The 23,228-nt window shown below is 41.4% G+C and overlaps 1 protein-coding gene across 1 annotated transcript in view; it reads right to left on the minus strand.

The window, feature by feature from the left end:
• ncoa1 (nuclear receptor coactivator 1) overlaps positions 1-23,228 on the minus strand; it is a 46,685-nt gene that overhangs the window by 7,565 nt on the left and 15,892 nt on the right. The window contains exons 3-21 of the mRNA XM_020615388.1: positions 18,599-18,703; positions 15,910-16,076; positions 15,267-15,373; positions 14,962-15,139; positions 12,881-13,060; positions 12,226-12,318; positions 11,771-11,911; positions 11,102-11,249; positions 9,351-10,320; positions 8,903-9,118; positions 5,987-6,329; positions 5,378-5,554; positions 4,961-5,075; positions 4,520-4,688; positions 3,598-3,888; positions 2,894-2,995; positions 2,259-2,667; positions 1,352-1,520; positions 649-838 (exon numbers count right to left, since the gene is read on the minus strand). Coding sequence (XP_020471044.1) covers positions 649-838; positions 1,352-1,520; positions 2,259-2,667; positions 2,894-2,995; positions 3,598-3,888; positions 4,520-4,688; positions 4,961-5,075; positions 5,378-5,554; positions 5,987-6,329; positions 8,903-9,118; positions 9,351-10,320; positions 11,102-11,249; positions 11,771-11,911; positions 12,226-12,318; positions 12,881-13,060; positions 14,962-15,139; positions 15,267-15,373; positions 15,910-16,076; positions 18,599-18,687 — 4,254 coding nt within the window. The 5' untranslated portion in view covers positions 18,688-18,703. The remainder of the gene's footprint in view (positions 1-648; positions 839-1,351; positions 1,521-2,258; positions 2,668-2,893; positions 2,996-3,597; positions 3,889-4,519; positions 4,689-4,960; positions 5,076-5,377; positions 5,555-5,986; positions 6,330-8,902; positions 9,119-9,350; positions 10,321-11,101; positions 11,250-11,770; positions 11,912-12,225; positions 12,319-12,880; positions 13,061-14,961; positions 15,140-15,266; positions 15,374-15,909; positions 16,077-18,598; positions 18,704-23,228) is intronic.

A 23,228-nucleotide genomic window follows, 5' to 3' on the forward strand; every position in this document is an offset into this window, starting at 1 on the left:
GAGGGTAGGAACGTAGATCGACCGGTAAATTGAGAGCTTCACCTTATGACTCAGCTCCTTCACCACAACGGACCGGTACAGAGACCGCATTACTGAGGACGCCGCACCGACCCATCTGTCAACCCGCCGCTCCATTTTTCCCTCACTCATGAACAAGACCCCGAGATAAACAGGATATTATATATACACAAAACAGAAAATATGATGTATTCTCAAATATTAAAGTGCTCACCTGTATATGTACGTTCATGCACCAATAGCTTATTAATCCAATAATATATCATTCACAGGAGCCAATCATCAAAATGAGTTATTACACCTTTTAAACTTCAAGTGCTGATCACATTTGTGTAGATTCAACTGAGTTTTGAATCCATCACCTTCTTTTCCTTAAGACGACAACTCTCTTTGCAATACTTTGTAAATACACCTTTATATCTATCTATAAACACGGTACATGCACACAGAGCCAATTTTAGAGCAGACAGGACACAAAACATTGATCTTACTATGACAACATCATATCCAACATACTGTGCACCAGGGTCGAGTTATAATAAATCAACTGGTCAAATGCACCAGCCAATCAGATGGTAGGAGCACTGACAAAAATCATCAGACAAGACTAACAAGTGAAAAGTCACTAACCTGCTGGTCACTGCACACTGAACTGACGTTGCTGAGGTTACTGTTGCTCATGCCAACCTGCTGCCCCATGGGAGGTAATGATCCGACACCACCAGAGCCTCCAGCCATGGAAACAGTGATGCTCATGTTGTTGTAAACCCCCTGCTGGCCAAAGGGCTGCCCTGCACTCTGCCCTGACTGACTGAACAGGCTGCGTCAGACAGGAACAAGCAGAGAAGACAGTATGTTACACAGGGGACAGGTGAAAGCAGCTGCTATTATGGCCCTTTTGACCCATTTTTATAAATATTAAGTGTTTGAAACATATCTGTGACATTTTGTTCACCCAGAGTGGTTTGGTTTTTCTAAATCCATCTTTACAAACAGCCCAGATTCCCCTCTGTCCTCTAACAGGGTGTCTCAGAATCCCTTAACATAAAATGTACATTATTCATGAGAAGCCACTCTCATTGGCTGGAGGTGATGACTCGTGTTCGCCCTCAGTCAATCAAAACCGGACCTGATGAATAATGCAAGTGCTCTAACACTTCATCTTTACCTTGTGTAATGGCTGCAGCTGGAAACATATAACAATATACAGAGATATAAGAGTCTGATCCAGAATGGGAGGGACAGAGTTCAGAGGACCTCAACCATCAGCCTGGTAAATATACATAATGTAACAGAACTGTATGTATTGTTTACATAAGGTTCACTTTCTAACCTATTGGTGCCCATGCCTGTCTGTTGCCAGCTCTTCATGTCTGGTGACTGGTAGCCAAGAGGCGGGGCTTGCTGAAGCAGAGGACTCTGGGAGGTTGAGTTCTGAGGTGACAATAATGGGCTGGTTGGGCTCATCTGAAGAGGGAAAGATGGGTCTTGCTGAACCACAGCTTTGAAAGATAAAAATACAAAAGTTAGATTAGTTGAGACAAGTAAGCATTTTGTGATTATATCATGACAAAAAGCACAATGCCAAAGCAGAAGGACAGACAGCTGGTAGATCACAAAAAACATAAATGAAATCACACACACAGCTTCCGTGTCTAACATGGACCAAATTCTATCTTTGTCAAAACTTATCAAAACCATTTTTGGTTTGAAATTTGACGAACAACGGGTTGCAACGTCTGTCACCAGACCAAATTTCATCCAGATTCTGGATCTGATGGCCATTTAAAGTTAATGCTAAAAAACCCAAATGAATGCATATTTTCTGCCATAACATGGTCTATAATGAAGACAGCAGCCTGAAGGTAAGATGCACAGTATAACTGCCTATCAGACCCTAAAAGATGATCTGGATCAAGGATTTTTGGACACATTTTGTGTTGTCCTGGATCTTATTTTGTTTGAGTGAGCGAAAGCTGTGCCTAGGTGGACGTACATACGCTCTCTGAGTGCTCCTGTTCATGTCAACTACACAGATCATCTTATGTGAACAACAAAATGCAAGGATGAAATTCATCACTGGACTTTTGTTTACCACTAAGGGTGGTTTTCAGGAAGACTTCCAATATTTGGATACTGGTATAAGTTATTAAAGATGCAAATATCTACAATTAAGTGTAGCAAAACAAAACAACAGTGATCTGATATGAAAATGCAGCAGAATGTTGCCTTGAACTCACCAGACCCTCCAAACTGCTGAAACAGGCCCTGCTGCAGTGAGGAGTTCACGGTGCTGCTGAACTGGCCCTGCAAGCCGCCCATCAGTGTCTGGTTATTCACAGGAACTCTGACGGACAGCTTGTTGTCCAGAGGGCCCCCAGACATGGTGCTGAAGTGACTCGGTGAGGTAGGGGGGTTTCCCGTCATCGGGCTGTACCCTGGAGGGATGTTGAACTGTTGCTGAGGCGTTGTGGGGGGACCCTTCGGGACCCTGGCAGTTCCAACGGGCCCCACAGCTCCAGCCGGACCGCCTGCCATGTTCTGTCTCATCAGCATAACCTTCTGCTGAAACAGCTGCCGCTGACGGTGCTGGATGCTGTAGAGTTCTCTCTGACGCTGGGCCAGCATTTGGGCATTCAGTGGAGGTTGCTGAGAAAAATGATGAGAAATAAGAGCATGCTACAGAGAACTCAGTCATATGATACGCCATGTTATCCATAAAGTCACTTGTACAGGGCATCTGCAAGTTTCAGGGAGTCAGACTCAAACTGTTCAGGATTTTGTTGTGCCATGAATATCCACGTGAAACCAACTTAATGATGGCAGTAAAGCAGCAAGAACAAGGTAATTGGTATTTACTGCCACAGAGACTCACTTGTGAGGGAACTTGAGGTTGCTGAACCCCCTGGCGAATCCCCATATTTGCATGCTGGGCTCCGGCAGGAAATGGATTCATGCCTGCCAGCCTGTTCTGGAGCTGAGACCAAACAACAGACAAAGAGAAACAAATGTAATTAGCAGGGGTCAGGCAGGTGTTGAAGGATGAGAAATGAGAGATGATAGAGTGAAGGTTAGACAGGTTTTACAGTGAGAGAAAAATTAGATTGTTGAAAGAGGAGAAAGAAAAAGGCTGACAATGAAGGAGATGAGTCAAATATTAATGATGAGTGAGGGCAGGGAAATGGAGAGCTCTTTTAGAAACGTTTGATCCAATGTGAAGATTCACAGATGAAGATGTGAAGATTTCTGTCGTTTCTGGTAGATATTATTACGCTGATGTGCATACAAGTGACCGTTTAGGTTATTTGATGATATAAAAAGGGGTGTAGTTTCGATGGTTTGAGGTCTGATGCTGTTACTCCACTTTTCGTTGCTACTGTGCAAAATGCCAAGATGGCAGCTTCACTTTTGCATAGTGGAGGGTGGTGACGTGTCATCCATCTTTATACACAGCCTATGGTTTATCCAGAGACTATATTGTAAAGCAACACAAGTATCAACATGTTCCTTCTTATATAGTTTATAGTCGTAATTATGTAAATACTGAATAAACACAAGCCACTGCCTCAGTGGCTTCACCTGCTGTGGGCCCTGCAGTCTCTGCTGCAGCTGCAGGCGCAGTTGGTTGGGTGGCAGCCTGAACTGCATGCCCGTCCCTTGTGGTCGTGTCATGCCACCGGGAAAAGCCCCTCGAGGGGTTCCAAACCCCATAACCTGTGGCCCCACTGTGGCCAGTTCTGTAGGAAATTGAGCTTGTGGAGCTGGTGTAAATTGGGAAGGGTAGGTGGGGAGTTTTGGGTCCACAGAGGCTGGGGAGGCAGTCTGTTGCTGGGTTGGGACGTTTTGAGGCAATGGGTCAAAGCAGCCACCCTGGGAAGAGAAGGACGAAAAATATATATTATGTTAAAAAAGCAGCTAGGAGTCATTTGAAAACAATAAAACGTTGTGAACTTTTTGTTTTTCCAGGTTTTAATTTAAAAAATTTTCAACTGTACTTAGTCCAAGTGATCAATAATCGCAGGATTCTTTGGTTTTCTTTTCAACTCAAGAGGTTTTGATCCTATGGACCCATCACTTAGACTTTATGGCGTGCAAGAGACTGCGCCTGATTGCACTCTCCCTCCTCAGCATCGCTGTTTTTGTCACAATAAACAAACTGAAGCAAAAGTGCCAGCAACCGCCCTTGATAACAGCCAATACAGATTCTGAACAGGTTGTATTCTGAAGCTAAAATTAAGTAAGAACTACAATAATTAGAACAGTTGACCTGGAAAAAAGTTGGCGATTACATCCATAGGCGTTTTACTTAAAAGAACAGGCTGCCAACACGGTTTTATTTGTTTTAACTAATTAATTATAGTAACACTGTAAAATATATGATGATGCACTGATCATAAAATGAAACTGGTTGTCTTTCCTCTTATGCTCACTACACTCTTTAAACCTGTGCACTTCTCCTTCCCCTCTCTCTCTCTCAAGTATTATAGTCTTCATCACATACCTGTACCAGTTTGTCGATACCCAGGGCCTTGTCCAGCTCAGCCAGTTCACTCTCATCAGTCCCACTGAGGAAGGAGATGAGCTGCTCTAGCAGAGCTTTCTCATCATTTCGGCCTTCGGGTGTGGTTGGAGGGCCGAGCACTTCATCTAGTGTGCAGGGCACACACTGCCTGCTCACAGAGAAACACAGTGTTTCTATCATACTATCATCTGCATTGTTGCACCACTACACTGGAGCGTCAGTGGGTTAAATCAACTTTTCTCCCATAAGTTCAGAATAAACAAAATATCCATCATGTATACGGCTTATTCCTGAATACGGTTGTGGGGGGGATGGGGCCAATCCTAGCTGACACTGGGTGAGAGGCGGGGTCCACCCTGTGGAGGCTGCTCTGCTACATACATACACACACACACACACACACAGTAAAATGATATTTACTCTTGTGGTGATGCCAAGGGAGCCTGTAGAGGGTTTCCAAACCCATCAAAAGACAAGCTGTCAGACATAGGCAGTGGCTGGAACTGGGCATCTCCCACCTCCATCTTGGCTAGGCCTGAAAAAGAACACCATCTTGAACAAAATAATGTATTTTACTGGAATAAATTTGTAACAGATTGAAAGGTTGGAACTTCCAGCCTACAGACACAAATGCAACAATATTTTAATTCTACAGATTTTGTGTCAAGTCACTCTTCAAAGCTTTATGGCTATTTTCCACCTGAATCCATTTTTCCCTTACTGTTTTCTAACATAACAATATATTCTGGCCAAACAGGTACTGAGAACATTTTCTAGGACATTTCAAAGACAAATTGTGACTATAATACCAACTATTGGCCCTATTGTGTTGTGTACCAGTGCTTGAACTGAATGGGCTGATAACTTCTGCCTCTTGAAAAGGGCTGCTGTCTTTGGGGGTTTGGAAGGTGTCCCCCTGTCCCTGGGCCTGGTTTGGAGTAGGGGGACTGCAGAAATCAAATGCTGACTGACTCTGGAGGCTGCAGCCAGAGGGCAGGCTGCCATCACTGAGCCCTGAGAAACAAATACATAGAAGACAAGTAAACACAAATAAGACAACAAAAATGCACAAACCTTTAATGTACAATACTGATACACAGACCCACACTTTGAGACTTTATAGATATACAACTATACTTTGAATAAATAAGTCTGGTTCTGTGTCTAGTCTGATGACACTGCAAGCCCCCCCGATAACCACTAGGAGGGAGAAGGACAAACAATGTAAAGGTAAATAAATGAAACAGAGAGCTCCCTGGATCTGGATTTTACTGGGTACTACTACTACTACTACTACTACTACTACTACTACTACTACTACCACCAATCATAATAATAATAAAAACAATGATGCTGCACTTCAAAAGCTCAGTGTCCACACATCTACTGTAGTTTTGTAGTCATTCTAAAATATTTCCATCTGTACATGCCAAGTTGAAACCGTACCTCTGTTAGGAGTGCCAGGAGGCTCTCTCTTCACATTTACATTTCGGGGAGTGCTGGCCTCACCGGGCTGGAGCTGAGTGGGTGACTGCAGTTTGAGCTGGGGGGAAGGGGAGTGGAGCTGGGGTGATGGGGACTGCAACTGGGGAAGGGACTGGGATAGAGGGGATTGAAGCTGAGGCACAGGGGACTGGAGTTGAGCCGGGAGCTGGGAAGCCGGAGAGTGGAGCTGGAGGCCTCCTCCGGGGGTTGTTGGGTCCTCATTGCCTTGTTTGGCCCCACTCGGGCCTCTGAGGCCAGGAAGCAGCTGGGTGAGAGGGTCCATGTCAACAGGGCCACCAGACATCTGAGGAGAGAGATGAAGAGTAAATCATAAACAAATGAAAGGGACAGAGATGAGGAAAACACAGAGAAAGACAGGACGGGCAGACCAATAGTACAGTGGCATTATTATTATTATTATTATTATTATTATTATTATTATTGTTGTTGTTAGGTTTTTGGCCAACAAGCAAAATTAGAATAGCAATTATTTTACACAAAAAAGCATGAAACATAAGGGTAGATACATCCATATGAACAAAAGCATGTATGCACACATATATAACCATACAAAAATAAAATGAAATAAATAAAATGTTTGTTGACCAAAGGTGTAGGCTGAAGCTAAAGCTTATTATGCCTACCCTTACTCCACACAAGCAGCACTAATGGACATTTAATATAAAAAATATTGAGTATTCTGAATATATATTTAGAAGAACATGCATTATGATTATTATTTTCATTATTATTAATGAGTATATCTTTTTTATATAATTAACTCTTTCTAATAAGTTATCAATTTTAATTTGAATATTATTATCTATCATTTTATTGCTAAATACCATGAATTTTGTTTTAGATAAATTCAGAGATCATTTATTTGAATCGAACCAGCTCTTTAATGTGCAGTTCTCTCTCCACTACCTTTATCAACTGTTCCAGATTTTCACCAGAACAATAAACATTGGTGTCATCTGCAAACAGGACAAAATTGAAAACATCAGATACCTTACAAATCTCATTAATATAAATTAAAAATAAGTTAGGTCTCAACACTGAACCTTGTTGAACTCCACAATTTATTCTCTGCAAATGAGACTCTACACCATTTAGGTGCACATACTAAAACCTATCTGTTAGATAATTTTCAACCCAAGAATGTGCTATCTCCCTGAAACCCTGATATGTTTGCAATTTATACAGTGCCTTGCGAAAGTATTCGGCCCCCTTGAACTTTGCGACCTTTTGCCACATTTCAGGCTTCAAACATAAAGATATAAAACTGTAATTTTTTGTGAAGAATCAACAACAAGTGGGACACAATCATGAAGTGGAACGAAATTTATTGGATATTTCAAACTTTTTTAACAAATAAAAAACTGAAAAATTGGGCGTGCAAAATTATTCAGCCCCCTTAAGTTAATACTTTGTAGCGATACCTTACAAATCTCATTAATATAAATTAAAAATAAGTTAGGTCTCAACACTGAACCTTGTTGAACTCCACAATTTATTCTCTGCAAATGAGACTCTACACCATTTAGGTGCACATACTAAAACCTATCTGTTAGATAATTTTCAACCCAAGAATGTGCTATCTCCCTGAAACCCTGATATGTTTGCAATTTGTAATAGTTCCAACTACATTCATAACTGCCATTGTTGTGGACCTATGTGCTCTAAAACCAAATTGTTCTTCAGTTAAAATATTATTTAATTCAATATAATTATCCAGCCTTTTAACAAATAACTTTTCTAATATTTTGGAAAATTGTGAAAGCAAAGAAACGGGTCTATAATTAGAAAACAAATGCTTGTCACCACCTTTGTGTAGCGGGAGAACTTTGGCTATTTTCATTTCATTTGGAAAGATGCCGGTTTTGAATGACTGGTTACAAATGAAGGTAAAGGGCTGAACAATAATATACATTATGTTCTTAACTATAAACATATCCAACCCATGGATGGCATGAAAGAAACATGAATAAAAAAAAATGAGTGTGAGGAAGACAATCAGTGAAAGAGAGATGGGGAGAGACAAATGGTCAAAGGCCAGTGGGATTCAAAGGCTGCAGCTGGTAGCTGAGCCCACATTGGAGACAAAGTCCAAGAAACCAAACACTGAACTTGACAACAATGGCTGCCAAGCAAATGCCAACACAGGAGAAGACTCCATAGAGATGGACACAGGACTGTGCTGCTGATCCAAGCTGGACACAGCTCTGCATAGTCTAAGCCAGTTGAGTTTATTATAAGTCAAGTCAATGTTGCAACTGACTCAAACTGTGGAAGGCATGTCCTGTCTTATTGGCTATCATATTTCATTGGTTACAGTGAGGCTAAATTTACTAAAGATCAGTTCCACAACCATTTTTACTTCTATTTGTCTAGTTTAAATAGAACTTGTGGAAACATGTCTCTAATTTGTACCTAATTCTACTTCCTAAAATAAACTGAGCTACTCACCAACATTTTTAATAATGCTAAGTAGTATAAATACCTTTGCCTATTGTTTATTCCTTTTTTATATTAAAGATGCATTTATTAACAACAAAATATGATCCTTTGTAATAGACATCAATTCAGAATGATATATACAGTAACTGTATCATAAACCAAAACCAGTGAAGTAAAAGTTAAAAATTAATTCAAGTTTTTGGACTGAACGATGTACTTGTTAGTGTTATTATATTATTATTTGCAGCTGAAATGCTGCAAATTCTCAGACCTGCAGTGAATAATAAAGTACACAACCGAGTATCACAGCAGTTACCTTAACCTCAACCTGGCAGAGACAGGTGTGTGAGCGAAGACATTTCAGTGACACTGTAACACTCTAGCTTGTGTTGTTTGTGTTATTAACAACAATTATACCACAGAGTCTCTGCTGTCATGGTGATTCTCTCCTACAGGACTGGACTTGGGGCTGATGCAAACTGAGCTGCTGGAAACTCCTGAGGACCTGCATGCACTGCCTGGTGCAATAGCACACCCCATGCAGGTCATTCCTTCTCTGCTGGCTTTTTTCTCCACTTTTACCCTGACAGTCTGCAGGCTGAGAACAGATGGAGGTGGCAGGTCCACCAAGTCCTTCAAAAAAACAAAAGTTCAGTTTCTTACTGTTATAGTAAAATGCACAGCGAGATGCACACCAACTTTAATGCAACCTAATGAAGGCAAAATAACCACCCTAATCAGGCCAACTTGCCTGGATGAAGGCAAGGTTACTTAGCCAGTTGTTTTTAATCAATCTTTTTCACAATACTTAAAAGGAAAACTGACAAATTCCTGCATTTTTAAAAAATAAAACAATGTGAGTCACCTTCTCATCTGTATCCAGGAGAAACCGGAGTAACTGGTGGTCCTGTGGCTCTCTGGAGGAGGACTTGGAGGGTGCTGTGGTCAGCACCAGAGTGCCAGGGGGCTCCTTCTTGATCTCAACTTCGTTTTTGCTTACTTCCTCTGTAGCAGCGGAATCATCGTTGGGACTACTGTCCTGGAGCAGCCGATGAAGGATCTTGTGTCGTTCTGTCAGAGTACTGTGAGAAGGAGGGCACTGAGGGGCAAGAGGGGGGTTAGGAGGATGAGGTGATGAGGTACAGTAGATGCTGCTGTTGTTGTCTGGTTCAACTCCTGTGCCAGTGCTATCCAGCAGCTGACTGAGTCTGGGGTTACCTAACTGTGAAGAAGAAGGATGGGAGGCTTTAACTGAGTCCTCTCCCTCTTCTTCTCCTCCTTCTGGGGGTTTTGCTGATGGAGGCCGGGTAGAGGAGCTGGTGGGTGTATTGGCTTGTCTCTGTGGGCCAGGAGAGGACAGGGAGAAGGACCCTGTTGACCCACCACTACTGTCACTGCCAATCTGCTGCCCATTGAGGCTGCCTCCACTGCTCAGTGCCCCAGCTGGGGAATGGAGGCCTGGTGTGGAGGGAGAGAAGGGGTTCCCTGGCACCCGAGGACTTCCCCCTAACCCAGGACTGGCTCGTGGCATCCTGGGTGACATAAAAGAGGTAGGGGTAGTTGTGAGTGGGCTGCTCAACGAAGAGGGACTGCTGACCTGCTGGGTACATGTCCGATTGGGCGTCAGGTAGCCTGAGGGTGTGGCTGGGTTATGACCGTGAGAGGAGGCATTGCTGTTGTTGGGGTGAAGGCCGGGTGTAGTGAGGGCTGAGCCTTGGGTTGAGTTGCTGCCAGGAGGAAGGTTTGGGGAGCGGGAAGGAGTTTGGGCAAGGCTGCCAAGGGTCAGTGGAAGGCTGGGGTTAGTGTTTTCCTGAGAGCTAGCAGTGTTGTGTTCCCTGGGAGAAAGGAGGGAAACATGAGATAACAGTAACCTGAGGAGTCCATACAGTACATTAGTATTTCGATTTTGAGCCTTATCCTGGTTTTACATAGAACATAAAGTGAATTATTCAGCTTCATCTATACAATGAAAAGGATCCAGCTTTCATATCATCTACATCAGAAGCAGTGTCTTTCACTCTCTCATGTCCAGTCATTTCTGCACACTACTGAGCAGCTGAGGTTGACCTGACTGCCTGAATCTAATCAACAGAAGACTACAGAAAGAATAACATTAATCACCTGCATTACCAGTGTCAAACTGAGGATGTGATGCTGATAAGCATAAAATGTAACTGGGATACCACAAACACCTGATCATATCTGGCCTACTCATGTAAATGTGCATGTAAACACACTCACTCTGACCTTACAGTCTCTATCAACCAATGAGAACCCATGTTAGATAATTTTACTTTACTGTTTGTGATTACAGCTCTTACAGCTTCATATATCTAATGCCTGCATCGACACGTAACACTGGGCTTCTTTTTCAAATGTTTAGAACCAGCAACTAATTTGCACGTGACCAGATTTACCTGAAGCCAAATTAACATCTTAAGCAGATAGACCACAATTTTTTTGGGCTTGTTTCACGAACAACATCATGACGTCACAACAGGAAAAGCACAGGTGTTAATGATAAAATTATTGAAAGCACAGTTCTTTGGATCCCAGTGTATCAGGGTTGTGCACTGACACATCCACAATAGTGTGTGTATGTGTCTAACAGAGTACCTGTCGATAGTGTGAATGCCCATAATGAAGGGCTGTACGTCTGGGTTGGGGGGGCAGCAGAACTTGCAGCGAGTCTGAGCGCTGAGCGGGGTGCCGTCGCTTAATGTGAAATGGTACAGCGGGCTGATAGCAGTGCCATGGATCATCACTGTTGGGAACGCACACAGACACACACCAGCACACAGAGGAAGAGGCAGACAGTTGTCAGACACCTGTTTGTTTTGAGCCTTCTCCTTCATGTATCCTCTGACTCTCCCTGAGGTCTAAATGATACTTTCACATCAAATTGTAGACATCAGTATAGGTTCTAGAAAATCATAACAGCGTTTTCATCTATTTTCTAGACTAAATAATGAATACATAAGTTAAATAATAAACAGCAAATTAATCAAAAAGGAAAATAAACGTTAGTGGTATATACCCACTCCATTCTAACCCCTATTCTTTTACAGTCCTTTTCATTCCAAGACATTAATATGAAAGTGCAGTGTCTAGGCTTCCAAAACATGTGCAGAACGTATGAAAAGTTTCTGAAACCTAGATTCAAATTCAATCTACTATAATGTTATTAAAATAGCCCTGAAACTCTGGTAAGCCAGACAAAGCTGGAACAGAGCATATCAATGATTTTTGGTAGTGAAGCTCAAACTATCCACTGCGTCCGCTCACCCTCATGCAGCAGCTTCTTGGCGTGGGAAGGCTCTTTGCCCTGGGGCTGAAAGAAAGCATAGATGCACTTCCTGACCAGGTCCTCCCAGCCAGGCCGGCCTGTCGCTCGCAAAGCACTGGTTTCTATGGAGATGATCTTCCCTGAAGGAGAACACCGCACACGCACACTAAAAATCTGTCTGCATTGATTTCAACATCTTCATTATCCTCCACACATTCTGGGTTCACACAGTGACCCTCATGAAAAAAACTCTAGCTTTCTGAGCTGGAACATTTTCTATTAGCATTACATTAAAAATGTGTAAAGTATGATGAAAACTAATTTCCTGTAAAGCAAATCAACTCCAGACTCATCGACTCATGTTGAGTACACCTCTTAAAATCCCATCATCTTTCAGCCAATTCAATGACGTCTGGGAATTCTGTCCATATACCTGTTTGTGTCTGTACGTTACCTGTGGGGTCCTGCTTTGTGATGAAAGACTCGGTGCCGACAGGCTGGGTGCGAGGTATCCGACAAGCAATACAGATCAGGCAGCTCTGCAGGTCTGAAGAAAGACGGGACAAGTGCAAACAACAGATGTTGAGACTTAAAACTGACACAAAACAGAAAAAAGTAAAAAGCACAGCAAATCTGCAACGCAGGAACTAAATCGCACGATTATTTTCAAGGCCACTGCAAAACTGACTCATATTAAATATGCCGAGTCCTGCAAGAATCTGGCCCCTGTCAATTTACAGTGAGTGGAAGTCATGATAGAGGAATCTTGAGAACGAGGACGTGTTAAATGTCACAGCAGTAGATTCACACACAGGTCTGTTATGTTCCACAATCTTCTGGAAATCACCACCAGCCACGTCATAAAGAAGGACAATTCTGGCAGAGAATAAACTGCTTTCTGTAGGGCTCATGCACAAGGTTTTAAAGAATCTAAACATGCATTTTTAAAATAATAGTTAGAAAAAGCTTTACAAAAATAAGGACACAGATCAGTGTTCCTTGCTTCCATTCTGTGCATACATTTGCACTAGCTTTAAAAACTGTCAAATCTATCGACTCCGTGTAGTAAATGTCTGCAGACTGTGTGCACTCGTTGTGTTTGCATGTACCATCTCCCTCGTCCTGCACTGCCCGTGGCTGGGACACGGTGAAACACTGCATGATCTCATACTGCTGCCGAGCTTCCAGATTTTCTGAATCCACCTCGTCTGGCGGCCTCTTGAGCATGCGGCAATTAAAGGTGTGGCTGTTCCTTCGGCCAGGTTCCTGTGGCCATGGAACACCATTTACTAGATAAACAGAAGATAAACACAAATAAATGATGTACTGATGAGGATGAACTTCAATTAACTTATTCAGATTCTTTATTTCCAAGGTTATGATGCATGTCGCATATATCTGAAAAGCAACAGAACATAAAAATGTAAGTTTCTAAATGTTTTCAATGAGACCGATGTGTTTTGCTTGTTGTTTTTGCATCACTGAGCGCCTCATTTTTCCACTCTGCCTTTTGTTTTTTGTAGGAGCTTCCTGAACACCACCAATTGAAAATACTTCAACTCAGAGCAGAAAAGTGCCAGATGTCATTGGCATTTTTTCCACTGTCCAATTAGATGAATTGAGCGGCGAGCCTTCTGTAGTGGGGACCTACTGCAGACACACATTAAGCAGGCAGGATCGACTGTGGACGTTGTCCCTGACTCATCCTAAAATAAGCCTTGAAGCGACAATCATCTGTGATTTCGGCTCTTGCTGAGGCTGGTCTGCAGGCTGCCCACACACATCTAAAGCTGTTGTGAGTTGTGTGAAAAATTAGGGATTGCCGTTTTGTCTTGTGGTGTGTACCTGTAGCCCAACTTTATGATGCATCTTTAAATTTGTGTTTCTCTCTCTGCTTCCCTGTTTCAGCCTGACCAGTCTCCCACTTTGATTTAACAACTGCTTTTTCCAGTTATCACATTTCAGTTTCCTCTGCCACAGTCAGCAGCGATAAAACAAGCAGTGATCTTTTCATATTTTATATTTTATATCTCTAAAAAGGAACCTCTAATCACCTTTATTGGCCAAGTATGTTACACACAAGGAATTTGTTTCCAGTACAGAACCGAGGCAGCCATCTTGCAGCACCAACTCACACCGATGGCTCTAACCAGCGGGGGCAACTTGGGGGTTCAGTGTCTTGCCCAAGGACACCTCGACATGTGGACTGCAGGCACCTTGATTCGAACCTCCAACCCTCCAGTTGGGAGACAACTGCTTTAAACTAAATTCTGACACTTTAGCATCATTAAAAAACTGTAGTTAAGATGCTTCTGGACCAAAGAGCAGTTCAGCCAGTTTCTTGCAAAATCTCCTCATGCCTCCTGAATGCTGTGCGAAGGCTGCTAGAAGCCTGCAGTCTTAAAGATGGATCATTTAGAGTCATCATAGTCATGGCTGAAAACTATAACAGAGATGTGTTGATGTGACACAGTATAAAAACTGTTTCCATGCCTAGTTTATCGAAGAAAGCACCGGAACATTACAAGAAGCATTCAAGGACCCTTTAAAATGAAATTGATTTGTTTTCAAGCTGCTCTGTGTGAGTATATTTTGGAGATCTGTTTCTAAGGAGAATGGAGAGCTGTAATTACTGGTGCAGAATCATTCCTGTCGCCTACTGCGCGTTTATCTTGTGTCCTTATACAACCCCCTCAGGCCCCCTTCCTTTTTCATTATAATCTCTTCTCAAGGTTGGAGCTAAAAATTCTATTCACAGTGAAGAAATTCACTGTTTCGTAGTTTCATACCTACCTCACCCCTCAGACTCACCCACACATAGGCTGCTTCTCTACTCCTACTTTACCGTTTTTCTCCTCTCCTAGAAAATTTTGTAGGTTTGTGTAGAGCACTAAAAACTTTCACTTAAAATTTTAATCCTATGTTTCTTCATAGCTGATTAAATTCACCTTAGCTACAGTATTTTCCTTTAATAAACCATACTAATTAACGGTATTAAAGACTGTATGCTAATGTTGCTGCTTCTTTAATGGGTTTCACAAACTGCCAAATTTAAAGATGCTGAAAATGTCATTACAAAATATCTAAAAAAAAAAAAAAAAAAAAGAGATGTGTAATTTGCATATGACAGTTAATGGCATCTTTAAACACTGGATATAAAGTATTAGAATGCAGATTCCAGGTCACTCACCCAGGCTTCTGGGCAGCAGATTGCGTACAAATTCATTGTGGTCTCCCACATGGAGGATGCTGTAAACACTTGAGGTCATCAGCTCCTCCTGGGTGTATCCGAGGTAACTTGTCACGTTCTCAGAGACAAAGACGATGCGGCCCTCCCAATTGACGACAAAGAAAAACCCATCAAGGGCCTGGATGAGCAGGAGAAGGAGCCAGAATAGAACGAGGAGGGGTGAAAGAAAAGTGTGTTGAGTTTGAGCAACGCTTCCAGTAGTGGTGCTGGGGAAGAAATGTTGTGTTGGTGCAGGTGTTGTTCACCTCTAGCAGCATGGGCCCCAGGGCCTCTTTCTCCACCAGCCCCTGGCTATTAGAGGAGATGTCGCTCTTCTGCACCTCTTCATCTGGAGACAGAAGAGCTGCTTTCTCTGCCAGGAGGAAACAAATACAATCTGAAATCTGGATACAAAGACATGCCAGTGTTCTGAAAAATGTTTCAAGTGTCAAATCTCAAGACCTATGTTTTTTCTCAAAGGTATTTACTGATGCATTCTGTTCTGATTTGTTCCTCTTTGCTCTTATCTTTTAAATAATTTTTATTTGTTCTTTATTGAAGGTATAATTCTCTAGGGCATAATGCTGACATGTCAGATATGAACCATAGCTTCTGATTTGGCATTTAAGGGTTCAGGTAAAAGTAACTCAAATGAGCAGTTCTGGATTATGATTCACTTGTTGTGGTTAAAGGGTGTTGGACATCAGCATGAAGCTTTAACACTGTTTAAAATACACTTTCAGATTTGTAAAAACTTTATTTCCCAAAACAAAATCAACTAAAAACACAACAAAACAGCGATTTGATTGTTTTCTCCATCCTTATACCATGGAAAATTGGTCTGAAAGTTTCCAGGTTTTTCAGGACACAGGACAGTTTCTTCATTTGGCACAGTGTATGCGTGCTCACCCTGCTCGCACCGTTTGATCTGCTGGATTTGGTCCACAGTGCTCTTGAGGATGTGGCACTTATCAGGTTTGATGCTGACACTGGCAATGTTGGCCATATTGGACGACAGCAGCTCAGCCAGCTCCTCGATGTATCGGCGCTCCAGCTCCCGTCTCCGCTTCTCCAGACTGCAGGAAAAGACACGTATGAAGACACAATGCGAGAGTGAAACATGCAGTCACGTGCATTTTGTGCTTTTCAACACATAAAGGAAATTAACTGTAATTCAAAATGTTAGACCTGCAGCTTTTTAAAATAAGCACATATCAGAAAAAACATTTTAAATAAGGATCATTTAAATCTGATTTATTAAACTCTAGTGAGTGGAACATATCTTTTGTAATGGCATTGTTTGCTACTGATTGGCCAAGGTGCACCGATGTACGTTTCTGCTAGACATGCACCGATACCAGTATTGAGTCCGATACCACCCTCTAGTACTTGTACTGCTACTTGTAATAGCTGTCTGATACTACGCACCAGTGCCACTTAATGGCAACATTAGGTCAGCCTTATGCTGGCTGAGCAGCTTGTTAGGCGGAGGAGAAGAAGCTGGATTGATTCCAAAATCAATGCACTTTTATGGCAAGTGTCAATTTTATAGTATAAACTGCACTATTATCAAGTACTTGTATCTGTATTTGGTATTGGCAAGTACTTGTACTCTGTCTGCAAATAGTGGTACTGGTGCATTCCTGTTTTCTGCAATACATTAATACATCAGTCCAGCTCCAGTTGGTTGGAGAAAACAGACAAAACAAGACGTGTATAAATTTTATTCATTGTTATTTTTTTGCTAGCTGCTGAAATTCTATAGACCAAGTGTTTAATCAATTAATCATAAAATAATGAATAAGTTCACCATTATAATGAACATAAAAAATAAAATAATGAATATTTTTATGTTTTAAACCCCACACCGTTTACGCCACTAGAGTGCTCTCTGTCTGTGCTGGTGCACTGCTGTGTACTTGAAGTGTGATCGCCACCTGTAGATCAATGGAGCACTGAAAACATTGTCAAGAATGTGCATTTTGCGTCAACAATATGCACATGCATTTATGTGTCCTTGTGCGACAAAAACAGGCGAGCCCCTCAGAGAAAAACAACTTCACGTTTACGTTCACGTTTCAGATCACAGTGGTTACGTAAGAACAGAAAGCAACTGGAACTTGTTTCCTTATCAAATAGCAGGTGGTTCAAATTATGAGCTGCCATTTGTCACAGTTCAAAGTTTGTGATGTGTAAAAGCAAAATGTAGTGTTATTATTCACCCAGCTCTACCATCTGAAAGTTGTCCTATATCACTAAGTTAAACATTAAGCCTTCAACTCAAGCCTCTTTAGACTCTTTGCACAGCCTTGTGTTTAACCTTATTCCATTAATATACCTTCAGGCAGACAAGTTACAGCAAGGCATATGGTAAACACAAAAAAAGAAATGTGTGCGTATGTGAGTGTGTGTGTGGGATGACAACAGCAAAAGTAGGTCAGTGCATTGGGCCCGCCAGAACACACAGGCGTGGTGGCCGAGGGAGGGAGGGAGAAAGGGAGGGCGCTGCTGTGTTAATGTGCAGGTCAGTGGCTGCATGTAGTTGCTGTAGAAATACAAGCAAGGCAGTTACAGCAGCCATCAGGCCTTAGACGCTCACACACACAGGACACTATGTGTCCACAGGTTCCCGCTACACATCTTGAGCATGTCGCCACTCATCAGACAACTTGCTTCTTGCTCTACAGAGGGGGATAAGTGACCGTTTATGAGGCCAAATGATTGTGAAGAGCAGTGTAAGTGAGGAGAGCTGCAACAAGCAGGGATGTGGTTCCAAAGCATTTTAATGAATCTCAACCCGCTTATCAGATGCTGGGTGTTGAATCAAGACGTCTTTAAGTTTAAAACATGTAAAGTTTTTATTTAACTCAGCAGTGTAAAAATACATTTCAGTTGTATAACCTCTAGAGTCCTGAGCTTTGGAAACCCAAGCTGTGCGGTCCTCATATGAGGACGCAGGGACTCTAGAGGTTAATGTAACAAAAGATATCATTTGATTTAGGAATCAAGTTTCTTCTAACAACTTTTATAACACAGTCCAATTACCAGACAATGACACTGGTTTAGCTTGATTAACTATCAAGCTAAACCATGGATGGGCTGCTGCGCTGACTTCTCTGACATGCATTAACCCTGCCCTCATGGGGGGGCTGTGCTGCAGCTGCAGAAGCCACAGAAGCTCAACAAAAACATCAGAGAGAGCGAATATCAATTAAATAAATCCCTGATGTGCACTGTACACAACCTGAAGGCAAACTTGTTGTTCCACTGCTACAGCGCAACTCTGTTATCAAAAATTCAATTCAAAATATCAAAGTTCTTACTTTCACACACTGGGCAGCTGATAAATATTTGAACAGAAGACCTGTTGTTGTTATGAGTGCCCTCCTGCAAATATAATGTTTTGCAGTCGTTTTGTTGACTTTGGAAAGTTTGTGCAGGTTCACAGCAGTGTCACCGAGTTATCACGTAGTTTTCTTTGAAACTAAACTGTGACTGACAAGTTGGTAACAACACCATCATGGCAGTTTTCTCAGACATCTTCTTGCTCAGTAATGTCGTGTTGCTGACCAAACAGAAAACACGGCCAGTTCCTTACCTTTGCCCTGACGTGTTGCATGGCGAGCCCTTCCTCTTGCGCGACTCTGGCGTGGCAGGATCCAGGGGGCTTTCCCCTAGTGCACTCATTTTCAGCTTTAACTGACTGTGGAGGAGGACCACACAGTAAAGTCAGTGACCAAATAAACACAACCTTTACTGTGAATCCCACAGCAAAACCACTGATCTTTTATTCCCCATCAGTCAATGCAGCAGTTATTACAACAATCTAAACATGCTTCAAGTAATAACTAAGAATATTCTTTGACTGCCTTTATAGTTTGGTTTGAAGACAAAGTCATCAGTTAATTAACAGCTCTTACTGTCATGCACTAGTCATAATTACATTTGATTATAGTATACAGTCAATGATAAGGTCAGCACAATGCACAGCTCATGTGACCTTTAGTCTGGGGCCACAGTTCAGCAAGTTTTTAGTACAGCAGAATAAAAACAGAAAAGCCAAAGATAACACTGCCTTTCTTTAGTTTTAACAGTGGCACATGCACCAAAATGTTACCAGAACCAGTTACACAAACATTTAATAGACCAAACAGTTGCTCAATTAATCGAGAAAAAAAAAAAGTTGAGATTATTTGATAATGAACATAATCATTAATTCTTTAGCTATGCAGTGAGAATGAGGGTGAATTTTCTGTGCTTGTCCAGCCACTGAAAGACCTGGACGTATTTATTGCAGATACATAAATCATAAATCAAGCTTTAAAAATCATATGCCATGCATAATGTGTACACAGTGAAGCAGATTTACATATGTAGTTCAATCCGTTAATGACAGAGCAAATTACACTGTCACACTGCATTTAGTAAACATCAGAATAGTTTTGATTCAGTAATACACAACGTTACGTAGGGAAATGAACGTAACACTGGAATTTAGCCTGCTACCAGGATGAAAGCCTAGGCAGGCCACAAAATAACATGTTCTGCAGGAAACCTGCATCTGATTCAACTAATTTTAACACTGTAGTTTGTGGTAATATTGTTTTAGATTGAAATATGTTCAAAAGCCTCCCTAATATTTGGTCTGGTCAATTTTGTGACATTTCTCTTCTGTCTCCCTTAATGAACTTGTACCTGTTATTTTTTATTTATTTATTTATTTTTTATCAAAAAACTCACTCATTTTTACTGCATCGGGATTGTAGCCATGGCAACAGAAAATGCTGCAATGCTTGATGAAGTACATCGTGTTTAGAGGACAGTTAACAGGGTTCCTGCAAAATGCTGTAAGCCAAATGTTACAGTTAAAACTTTTTTCATCTACCAGAACCTGGTTTTAAGACCAACACAATAAACCACACAAACACACAGAGCTGCAAAAATCAGTTACAGAGTTTCTGCAGGGTTTACAAAGTTAAAGAGCTTCTTAATACAGCATGTAATGCAATCTAATTCCTGTTTCACTGTCCAGAGGGCAGAAGACAGGGTCAGTATTTCAAGAATGACCTTAGCGTTCAGTTATGATTGACAAGTCCTGATCATGTCTGTATTTTTGGCAACAAGTAAACACAGGTCAAATTTAATGACATAAAGAGAACATAAGATGCAGTAGTTCATTTGAATGATGTACCTAGAAACACCAAATGTATTTGCTGCATTCTGTGCATTCCCACAGTAAAAAGGTACATTTTCACAAAAAAAAAGTCAAGAAGTAAATGAACTATAACTGCAGTCGACGGCAAAGACACATACTATGATGTTCACAGTTTAAACAGGCAACAGGTTTAAAGAAAACAAGTATTACATGTTTATTTTAGACTGATTATTCCCTATGTGTAAATAGAGACAAGGGCAGCAGGTTGGTCAGTAAATATAAAATATATTTTAATCGATGCAGCTTAGAGTGCAGTATTCAACTGTCATCATCACCGTTTACACTGACTGCATTAAACCGTTATTATTATCTTGAATCAGTCTCCATCACAGAGAGCAACAAGTGTAGGAGTTAAAAAAAAAGCTCATTTTCACATTTATTTCCTTTTCTACAGTGATTCATATACTGTAAATCTACGGGTTCACTGACCTAACGTTGCTATCCCACTGTTACGGCTTTAAGGGCATGAAGTGTCAGATGACAAACTGGATCACTGACCTAACTTTGCTATCTCTAGACTGTGACACAGAGTGGCTAAAAACAAAAACAAGCGGTGAACCGTCGAGGCTGAAAGATAATATGTTTATGCGTCCAGCTACACTCATTCACTCATGGCAGTCTGGGAGTAATCTGGCACTCTGGCTGCAGATCCTCAAACCGCATGGTCTCAGTCGGAGCGCTGCAGTTTTCTGTAGATACTCTCTTGACTATGTTGACACTTCTTTAATATGATTCATGTGAAATACATAAATACAGAAGCAAAACTGGGGGCTGCAGGCCTTTACTGTGAAACCTTGTCAGGAAGTGTTTACAATATAGAAAAACAAACAAGAAACTCTGTGACAACTGTAAAGTAGTTTTGGTAAAAAGAAGAATAAACATGTGAGGCGGTTAGAGGTTTCTTTTCTCTAACGTCCTGCTGGTAATGACGGTGTCTTTGTCATTATGTACTTGTCCTTTCTACATAAAGTTTCAAAACCACTCTTCAGAAAACCAATGGGTGTCATCATGGTGGGTTTGTCCAGTTTTTATATATAGTCAATGGCTGACACTGAGCAACTCACTGTTATGATAAATAAAACGTGCACTGCAGAGGGTAAGTTGCTATCTCCACCACACGGATGTCGAAAAATATCGATTTTACACCCAGAAGAGTGGGCTGCGGTCTTTGCATCCAAGTATAAGAACAGCAACTAGTACTACTACTACTACTACCACTATTACTACTGCTCTGAAGCGCAGCCAAACAGCCAAGCTGTTTATCTTAACTCTGAAAAATACTTCATATGTCAAAAGCTGAAATTTGTGGTAAAATCTGAATCCACTGGCTGGGAAACCAAAGTGTTCCAATGATCTGTTTCAACTTCCTCCATTCCCTGCTCTTTCTCATCCACACAAGTTTAAGATTAGGGACTTCCTATAGCAAAAGTCACATCATATTCTTCTGGCTGTAAACGCAGCACATCTAACAGACCATGCAACCGTGCACGGTAATAAACACCTCTGCTAAAGTGGTGCCCCTTAACTGATCCTTTTGCATGACCAAAGGTATTATGCACACAACCCAAAGCAGTATTTGAATTATTATATTGTGCAATCTGTGTTAACATAACTAGACCTTCAGACAGAGAGTGGGGAGTGAATCATGTGGATTATCAGGAGGAAGGTAGAGAGTGAAACAGGAAGGAGAGAGGATGGGAGGAAAAAGTGCAAGACTGACACAAAGACACGTTCATTCATTCCTTAATACTTTTCCAAATGTATATACAAGCATCTTTGGGAGTCTACAGGAGTCATCTGGCCATCCAACTAAAATACTGGGCTGCCCTTTAGTTTACACTGAAAAATTTCCACAAACTGTAAATAACAGTACAAGTCTCACATAAATCTAAAAAAATCTGTAACATCCAATACATGAAAAGATGAAGGCTATATTAACCGGTCCTGGTGTGGAGTTGAAGCCTAATAAACCCATGAGAAGAATAAGATTATTATGGCTTTGCATTTTGCTGGTCCCAAATTGATTGATAATAAAAAAATAACTGTTAGTTCCAGCCTGATATGAAACCAATGGCTAACCCCTGATCCTGTTGGGCATCTTGGTATAAATGTGAATCAGAAGAGTGGAGATGAAAGGCTATGAGGTTCCTGGATGGTTCCTGCAGCCTCACTTCTCATGGTGCCCCATCTTGGTGCTGATGTACATTCACTCTGTACATTTTTAATAAAAATTCCCCAGAGAATTGATCAAATTCTATGTCTTCCTTCACCTCAAACATGTCTCTGAATAACCCATAACTTTGCAGGAACCTTGGAGTACGGAGTCCTGACTGGAATAACTAAGATTTGTAACAGCAGAGGACAACACATGCTATTAAGGAATTCTGTTCATAATCAAGTGAGTGAGAAAATACTGTCATATTTGCTAATAAAATGATGCAGTAGATCACCACACTGATCATGTACACAGTGTTTCCACCCGTCTCTGCTCCACTGACTTGGTACAGTCCACGAGAAGCCGTTTAGTCGCTGTTGCTAAGACCCACCCTCGTGAATATAGGACAAGAGCAGGGAATGTGTACAGCTTCAGCCACCGTGCGTACACCGACTCCTGGATGGTCCCGACATATAACACATATGGACAGGTGACATTTTGTTTTTGTTAGTGTGCAGCTTCACTACAGTGGAGATAGTACATACATACATCGAGCTGGTCTGATATGGCTGCCACACACGGTCATGTTTAAGGTCAGGTTACTCATAATTCAATCTCCTGTTAATCAACTACTACAGACAGGCACCTATACATGTGCATCACTAATCTAATCTAATTATGAATGACCTGTAACCTTCCTCACCTTTGTAACAGGTCATTTGAAATAAGGCATACTGTGTTTCAGAGAGCTTATCACTCATATCAGCTCCATTTCAAACCTCAGTCGATCAATATATTTGTTCTTAATCTGCCTATTCAATATATATCCAATATATCCAACCAGAGCAGACATCACAC

This window comes from Monopterus albus, unplaced genomic scaffold (genome assembly GCF_001952655.1).
Source record: "Monopterus albus unplaced genomic scaffold, M_albus_1.0 scaffold164.1, whole genome shotgun sequence".
In the NCBI taxonomy this organism is placed as follows: domain Eukaryota; kingdom Metazoa; phylum Chordata; class Actinopteri; order Synbranchiformes; family Synbranchidae; genus Monopterus; species Monopterus albus.